The following is a 9,445-nucleotide window of genomic DNA, read 5'->3' as shown; positions in this document are numbered from 1 at the left end:
AATTGGGTATTGCTTTTCATTTGAATGGTGAATTAACGGCATATTTTTCTCTTTTCCCATTGTACAAAGCCTATTGAAAAGGCCTCTTGGTAAAGGAATTCAGGAAGAAAGAATAGGACATCACAACAGTATCTGATCTGAGAGAAGCTGGGATAGTGACTGTCTGTTGTAGTTTAGCAGATCTAAGCTTCTTTACACTGCACTTTACTACAAATGTATGTTGCCATACAATTCTGTGAGCCATTACCTCAATGTTAACAGCTGTCATGGCACATTCTTCCATTATCAAGTTTTGAAATGCTTTAGCAGAGGAACCCAGAAACGTCAGACGGGATCAGATGATTGTATAATTATTTTCCAAAATAAAGCAATGAGAGCCAGAGCCTGTATGAATGGTTACTAATAATATTTTGGGGTCCATTTCTGAGGTACGGGTGGCTCAGCACTGCCGTACCCCGAGACTGAGATGTCAAGTGTATCGGCAAGAGGGTGCTTAAGGGAAAAGAGGGCATGTTGGAGAATGAGATTGCAGCGCTCCGCAGGTTAGTGTCATGTTTAACGAATACAAAACACTTTTTTTATACCAGACTCAACCATCCCAACATGGTGGCAATGGAGGAGACCTTTCAGACATCGTCAAAACTGTCTCTTGTTATGACTCAGTGGTGGAATCATATTTTAGATACCCAGTAATTATGTAATCTAAAGATTGTTCATCCCATATCTTATATTTCACGCTGCAATAGAAGGCATGTCTCAGCCCCAAGAAAAAAGTTGAGTCAAATAATAAATGAGCTACGGTGTTTACCCCTAAATGAAAAGCGTGTCACAATAGTGTTTACAGGAGGCACGTTTCTGGAGAGGGGGAGCTACACAGAGAGATGCCAGCCGTGTCCTACTGCAGGTTCTGGAAGCAGTCCAATAACTCCACCAGCTGGGTATCGTGCACAGGGACCAGAATGTACAACTTGTCCTCTAGCTGTTATAATATCACATGTTACTACGTACGCCTTTGGAGGGAATGCAGCACCCTGCTACATCTCACCTCCCCGTGGAGTGAACACGTATGTGGTCGTAGGTGCGGGGAAGGACGACAGAGGCAGAGAAAAATCCCGTTTACAGGGAATTTATTCTTCCTTAACACGGGAAGGTGGGGAAAAGGGTCTGGTCAGAACCAAAGAAAGTACACATTATAGAGTCCTTTCTCCTACAGCATGTTACCTGCCTTCCCACTACTTACCTAACTTTCAGCACCACCTGGCGCGCACTAACCAAAATACAGGGGGTGGTCCGCACATGTATGCCCGTAAGCCTCTTAATTAAACACTCCCAAGGTGCGCCCCCCCCGGAACAAATTAAAAATAATATACTTTAAGTGAAAAATTTCCTGAACAAAAAACACTATATCTTATTGGCATACACATACCTCTGAAGGAGCAGCTACAAAATAATATCGACAAAACATTTACTGAGCGCAAAAACAATCAAAACAGGACATAAAAAGAAGCTCTCTCTCTGACAAAGGAGCACTGGCTTTTATCAAGCTGTAGAAGGAGTTGGTAATTGAAGAGCCAGCTGTTTCCCCTGACGAGAGGGAGGGGTCAGAGCGCCAATCAGCGATGGGGCCGACCAATCAGCTGCGTGAGGAATCCAGGATGCTATTTCCAGAATACACACATACAAACCCACAACAACACAGCAACTGGGGAACATAACAACTTTACACAGGGACCTGAATGTCCTCCAGCTGTAATAATATCATTTAACGCATGGACCTGGTGATCTGCTTTATAGTTTGGCAGCAGTGTTAAATGGATAGATAGATAGATAGATAGATAGATAGATAGATAGATAGATAGATAGATAGATAGATAGATAGATAGATAGATAGATAGATAGATAGATAGAGCTTAATTGTCAATAAAGCATTATGGACTTTCTATTATTATTATTGTTATTATTATTTCTAGTATTATTATTGTTATTATTGTGATCATTATTATTATTGTTGTTATTATTGTTATTATTATTATTATTATTATTGTTATTATTATTGTTACTATTATTATTGTTATTATTGTGATCATTATTATGATTGTTATTATTATTATTGTGATCATTAGTATTATTGTTATTGTTATTATTGTGGTTATTATTATTATTATTGTTATTATTATTGTGGTTGTTATTATTGTTATTATTATTATTCCTCACAGCCTGAGAACTTACTATATCAGACTTCGTCTATAGATTCGAAGTGACTTTGTCCTGTCCAAGTTGGAAGAGCAGTGTGCTCACAACAGCATGTGGACCCCCTGCTTATGTGGGTGAGGATCCGCAAATACATACATCTCATCTGAACCCTCATCATGTAGAATTAAAGCAGTTTGAACCTCACACATAAACCCTCTCTTTAATTTTGTGTGCAGCCTCATAGCTTCTGCAGCAGAAATATTATGATAAAGAGGTGGACCTATGGGCTCTGGGAGTGATCATCTACAGTCAGAAGTTTACATACACTTAGGTTGGAGTCATTAAAACTCGTTTTTCAACCACTCCACAAATTTCTTGTTAACAAACTATAGTTTTGACAAGTCGGTTAGGACATCTACTTTGTGCATGACATCAAGTAAATTTTCCAACAATTGTTTACAGACAGATTATTTCACTTATAATTCACTGTATCACAATTCCAGTGGGTCAGAAGTTTACATACACTAAGTTGACTGTGCCTTTAAACAGCTTGGAAAATTCCAGAAAATTATGTCATGGCTTTAGAAGCTTTTGATAGGCTTATTGACATCATTTGAGTCAATTGGAGGTGTACCTGTGGATGTATTTCAAGTCCTACCTTCAAACTCAGTGCCTCTTTGCTTGACATCATGGAAAAATCAAAAGAAATCCGCCTAGACCTGCACAAGTCTGGTTCAGCCTTGGGAGCAATTTCCAAATGCCTGAAGGTGCCACGTTCATCTGTACAAACAATTGTACGCAAGTATAAACACCATGGGACCACGCAGCCATCATACCGCTCAGGAAGGAGACGCGTTCTGTCTCCTAGAGATGAACGTACTTTGGTGCGAAAAGAGCAAATCAATCCTAGAACAACAGCAAAGGACCTTGTGAAGATGCTGGAGGAAACAGGTACAAAAGTATCTACTGTAAATCGAGTCCTATATTGACATAACCTGAAAGGCCGCTCAGCAAGGAAGAAGCCACTTCTCCAAAACCACCATAAAAAAAGCCAGAATACAGTTTGCAACTGCACATGGGGACAAAGATCAGACTTTTTGGAGAAATGTCCTCTGGTCTGATGAAGCAAAAATAGAACTGTTTGGCCGTAATGACCATCGTTATGTTTGAAGGATAAAGGGGGAAGCTTGCAAGCCAAAGAACACCATCCCAACCATGAAGCACAGGGGTGGCAGCATCATGTTTTAGGGGTTCTTTCCTGCAGGAAGGACTGGTGCACTTCACAAAATAGATGGCATCATGAGGTAGGAAAATTATGTGGATATATTGAAGCAACATCCCAAGACATCAATCAGGAATTTAAAGCTTGGTTGCAAATGGGTCTTCCAAATGAACAATGACCCCAAGCATACTTCCAAAGTTGTGGCAAAATGGCTTAAGGACAACAAAGTCAAGGTATTGGAGTAGCCATCACAAAGCCCTGACCTCAATCCTATAGAACATTTGTGGGCAGAACTGAAAAAGTGTGTGCGAGCGAGGAGGCCTAAAAACCTGACTCAGTTACACCAGCTCTGTCAGGAGGAATGGGCCAAAATTCACCCAACGTATTGTGGGAAGCTTGTGGAAGGCAACCCGAAACGTTTGACCCAAGTTAAACTATTTAAAGGCAATGCCAATCAAATACTAATTGAGTGTATGTAAACTTCTGAACAACTGGAAATGTGATGAAAGAAATAAAAGCTGAAATAAATCCTTCTCTCTACTATTATTCTGATATTTCACATGATTAAAATGAAGTGGTGATCCTAACTGACCTAAAACAGGGACGTTTTACTAGGATTAAATTGTCAGGAATTGTGAAGAACTGAGATTAAATGTATTTGGCTAAGGTGTATGTAAACTTCCAACTTCAACTTTGAGTGTTTAGTAATGGTAAATTCTTCACATTTTAGTTAAAGGGATACTTCAGGATTTTGGCAACGAGTCCCTTTATCTACTTCCCCAGAGTCAGATGAACTCATGGATACAATTTGTATGTCTCTGCATCCAGTAGGAAGGACGTTGCCAATTAGCAAAGAGCAATGATTGGAAGTCCATGGGACTTCTATGCAGACTTCCAGGGTTAGTAGATAAATGGCTTTATTGCCAAAATCCAATGTATCCCTTTAATACAGACAAGTGAAAAGTGATGTTATGTTAAAAGGTTTTATTTGAATGTTCCAGACTCTGTGGCTACCCTCTGTTTTATGACCACAATGACTCACATATGTATGTGTTGATCATAAAGGCTGAATATGAGTTTGACTCTAACTCAGGTACAGTATGTAGTTGAAGATACTGAGAGATCCTTTTACCTAGACTGTATTAGTTCTTTACATCACACCTCACATGTATTTGACACACAATGTCATCCCCGTCTTGGCAATAATGACTTATTTTTCTTTTAGTGTGCTTTTAATTTAATTTAAATGTATTTTTAAAAAAATGTTTCTTTCACTGTGCTTTTCTTTAGTCTTTAAAAATATATGACCTCATGAATGCTGCTTCCCTCTCCAAAATATTCCGTTCAGCAATATATTTCATTCCACGCATGTTTGCAGAAAGAACCAGAGATGAGGTACAATTGTGAGCCGGCCTTGAAGCAACCTTGGTGAGTTTAAAAATAGACTAGTAGCTATGTGTGTATTCCACGGGAGGTTGGTGTCACCTTAGTTGGGGAGGAAGGGCTTGTGGTAATGGCCGGAGTGGAATCAGTGGAATGGTATTAAATACTGCATAGCCAGGCATGACTCAAACACCATCATTAACTTTTCAGACGACACAACAGTGGTAGGCCTATCCCTCAACGTAACCAAGACTAAGGAGATGATTGTGAACTACAGGAAAAGGAGCACCGAGCACATCCCCATTCTCATCGATAGGGCTGTAGTGGGAGCAGGTTGAGAGCTTCAAGTTCCTTGGTGTCCACATCACCAACAAACTAAAATGGTCCAAACACACCAAGACAGTTGTGAAGAGGGCACGACAAAACCTATTCCCCCTCAGGAAACTAAAAAGATTTGGCATGAGTCCTCAGATCCTCAAAAGGTTCTACAGCTGCAACATCGAGAGCACTGCCTGGTACGGCAATTGCTCGGCCTTCGACCACAAGGCACTACAGAGGGTAGTGCGTACTGCCCAGTACATCACTGGGGCTAAGCTGCCTGCCATCCAGGACCTCTACACCAGGCGGTGTCAGAGGAAGGCCCTAAAAATTGTCAAAGCCCCAGCCAACCGGTGTCTGTATGTAGCCTCGCTACTTTTATAGCCTCGCTACTGTATATAGGCTGTCTTTTTACTGTTGTTTTATTTCTTTACCTACCTATTGTTCACCTAACACCTTTTGGCACCACTGGTTAGAGCCTGTAAGTAAGCATTTCACTGTAAGGTCTACACCTGTTGTATTCGGGCGCACGTGACAAATAAACTTTGATTTGATTTGAAATACATCAAACATGGTTTCCATGTGTTTGATGTGATGCCATTCCATTGGCTCCGTTCCAGATGTCATTGTGAGCCGTCCTCCCCTCAGCAGCCTCCAGTGCTGTATTAGCTTCTATATGTCCTTTAGTGAGAATGGTCAATACTATAACATCATGTGTTTTGTCTACTTAAGTACAGAATGAAATGTTCTATACAACACAATTAATGAGTGCCTCTGATAAATGGGGATATTTTCTATAGCCTATCATAACTAAAACATTTCCATGGCAGTTGAGTTTGAAACATGAATTACTTTAATGCAAACAAATTCTTGAAGTTCAAAATATGACATTTTCTTGATTTATCCTGTAAATCCAGGAACTTATTTGGATTGAATATCACCTTATTTATTTGAGGATTTAATTTAAAAGCATCCTGTAGGTCTATCAGTATAACACATACAGTAAAGTAAACATACAGCATACGACTCTATTATAATAATAGTGGGATGGATGGCTTGTTAATTGGTGCAGGACGCGTTGTTGAGTCAGGATATCGGGAGGAGCCGCTCTGGAGAATAACATACATGGGTCCATCAGTGAGCAGATTCAGAAGAACTTTGCTAAGAGCAAGTGGAAGGTAAGCTTAGTCCTGCCTGGGTTCTGTTTAAAATGTCCAGAACATCACACCATGGCACATTTTCTCCTATAAACCTGGAACCTGGATATGTTTCCTATTATTTTGGTTATGTGCATCAGCTCTTCTACGTGCAGGAATCCACTTAACTACAAGTCTGCATTGTGTTTTTCAGAGGGCATTCAATGCTCAGTAAGAAGAATGTAGCAGTAGAGGAGGAGGCTAAGATACAGACCAAGGCCATACTGCAAGGTGAGGGACGTATGGCATAAAAATCCCAACATCAACATCCCGCAGCAAACAGACAGCAGTCGCTACAGTAACCTGTGTTTTTTTTCTCTTGCTTTACATTTACCTCATTTAGCAGATGCTCTTATCCAGAGCGACCTACAGGAGTGAGTGCATACATTTTCATACTTTCTTCATACTGGGCCCCCCATGGAAATCAAACCTAAACCATGGTGTTGCAAGTGCCATGCTCTACCAACTGAGCTACACTGAGCTAACAAGAGATGAATCTATGTCTGGCAGAGAAATCACCTCAGAAGAATCCTGTGCCATTTAGGGCATTTCTGCTCTCAAGTGCCTTTGCTGTATGTGATTAATTGCATATCCAGAGTGATGCAGAGTGATACTCTCCTTCGGCCAGCAGAGAGCGGTCTTAATCAAGCTTTTATTTCTGTTGTAAATGATTATTATTATTTAATGGTCTCATCCAAACATTGCTCAGAATCTGGTCTGGCTACATACAATTTAGCAACAGGACTCATTTGACACATCAAGAGTAATTTTGTTGATAAATAAAAACAATATACTATTAGGCCTAGTATCTATTGACCATGCATCGATGTAAACAGGTTTTCTAATGATTTGATGCTAAGTATCTATAGACCCTTGTATTCTTCACTAATAAAAAAAAGTGTGTTAGAAAACACAGTTTTTTCCCCCTCAAAGTTTGATATTGATAATTTTCTAGTTGAGTTTGACACAGTCATTAGTATTCTTGAATGTCTTGGGACCTGGGATGAATAAGAACAAATGACATTGAGTACATCTTCAGAATTGAAAATGACAACCCCAAATGAAAACAATAAAGTAGGGTAGGGGCAGAATGCATATTGCCTTTGACAGCAGAAACAACCCATCCTTAACCTAAACTAATGAGACAGCTCCTAGAAAGCTCTCCACTGGATGTACGTTAGAGAGGCAGCTATAAATGTCCAAGTGACCTATGAACCCATAACATCATAAATGTGGCTCAGAATATAGCAGAGTGCCCTTGAACATGGAGTAGTTATTTTTTTCATTAGAGCAATGGTTTTAAAGCGTCATACATACAAACCCGTATAAAGCTCACTCCTCTCCAGTCTGTCTGGTGTTGCTCATATCAGTGGGCATAAAGCAGTAAAGCAGCTCCTGCCTTTCCATCACCCTATGAAATCCTGGTTAGGAGTAATCATGTGGAAACCTTTTAGTCTGCGCCAGAGCAATTATATATTAAACAATTTGAAAAGGGCTGCAAAGGGCACTTTACTGTGTTTTGTCAAGATGTTCCAAGGTGCAGAAATTGAAGTAGAACTCTGATTGGGTACCGCTGATGTCTCACTGACCAATAACAGAGTAACCGTTGTAAAGATTATTTTAATGTGCACACGGCTCTGTATGAGAGCCATGGCTAATGCAGCAGGAAATACAGTGGTGAGAACAAGTATTTGATAACCTGCAAAATCGACAGTGTTTCCTACTTACAAAGCATGTAGAGGTCTGTCATTTTTATCATAGGTACACTTCAACTGTGAGAGACGGAATCTAAAACAAAAATCCAGAAAATCACATTGTATGATTTTTACGTAATTAATGTGCATTTTATTGCATGACATAAGTATTTGATACATCAGAAAAGCAGAACTTAATAAATAAAAAAAATTACAGACCTCTACATGCTTTGTAAGTAGGAAAACCTGCAAAATCGGCAGTGCATCAAATACTTGTTCTCCCCACTGTAGATAACTAATGGAGGAGGTTTTTAATCAACTGACATGGGAATGATGGAGATCATGGATGGCAGGTCCTATTGTATAGAAAACATGGTGTACAAAAGCCAACTGTTTAATGCAAATGACCCGAATGGAGTCACAGATACCTCAGGATGGTGACATCCTCTCTGGCACACATGCATGGATACATGTTAGCTATTGTAAGTTCCACACTTTAACAAGAACTGTGTTTACAGCAAAATTGGCTCATTTCCATAGTGCAAGCTGTCTCCCATCTGGTGTAACTCATTTTAATTAAGATGGGTAATTACCCGCCAAAAATTCAGAGGCCTTATCATTTAAATTTCCTAATTTACGTTTGTTCTTGACGTATGATGACAATGCCCAGTGCAGCTTGCCTCAGGTAAGAGCTCAAACACCTGTCAGACATCCGTCTTCCCAGCTGGGTCCACCACCCCCCCACCCAGCCTGCCCTCTTCTCCTCTCCACACTGCTGCAGCCGACAGCTAGGCAGCCTTCTCAAACACGCAGGCGCTCCCCTTTCGCTCCAACACTTCACTGCCCACCTCTGTGGCCAGATGTTTGGGACATGACAGGAACAGCAGAAGCTTCCATTAATGCTTTTTACCATGCGAAAACAGAACTCTGTCTGTCTGTGTGTAGTTGTCTCAAACATGAGCCAGAGTGGTACCATGATGTTTTTCTACAGAGCTCTTGTCCAGATGGTCTCCTGGGGAGTTCTGGTAAAGTAACAGAGAGTCGACAGGATCTGTCTGTTTAACAGCCTACTGGGAATACAGGTACCTTTCCCTGCCACATGGACAGATACTAACAAACTAGAGAAATAGATTTAGACAGTTGGGCCAACTTTTAGAATGGACACCGTGTTAGCACCTTTAAGCATTCCATTTGTCCATTCATGACGAAAATTGGAATCTTGTACATAGCATTGTTTAAATTCTGATAATTCTGTGAACTGCTATTGGTCAATATTGCCCATGAGGAACTAACATGACTGCCATGTAATGTAAATGCATCATAACGCAGAAACCTCAATGTCCTACCTCTCTAAATATACTGTATGTGTCTGATACATATTGTACAAACACCCACCCTTATCACAACCTGCTGCTGGAAGCAGCTTTTAAAATATACTG

The 9,445-nt window shown here is 40.3% G+C and overlaps 1 protein-coding gene across 1 annotated transcript; it reads left to right on the top strand.

The window, feature by feature from the left end:
- The first annotated feature begins 392 nt into the window (after nucleotides 1–392).
- On the top strand, nucleotides 393–8,798 carry pnck (pregnancy up-regulated nonubiquitous CaM kinase). The gene is given in 13 exon segments (XM_052482644.1): nucleotides 393–463; nucleotides 465–542; nucleotides 588–662; nucleotides 823–961; nucleotides 2,217–2,257; nucleotides 2,259–2,288; nucleotides 2,290–2,327; nucleotides 2,430–2,488; nucleotides 4,794–4,843; nucleotides 6,207–6,294; nucleotides 6,467–6,477; nucleotides 6,479–6,543; nucleotides 8,731–8,798. Coding segments are annotated over 13 exon segments (813 nt in total).
- Nucleotides 8,799–9,445: the final 647 nt, after the last annotated feature.

The sequence above is a fragment of the Oncorhynchus keta genome, chromosome 27 (assembly GCF_023373465.1).
Source record: "Oncorhynchus keta strain PuntledgeMale-10-30-2019 chromosome 27, Oket_V2, whole genome shotgun sequence".
NCBI lineage: Eukaryota > Metazoa > Chordata > Actinopteri > Salmoniformes > Salmonidae > Oncorhynchus > Oncorhynchus keta.
The sequence above is the reverse complement of the archived record's forward strand: the minus strand, read 5'-3'. Positions and strand labels throughout refer to the sequence as shown.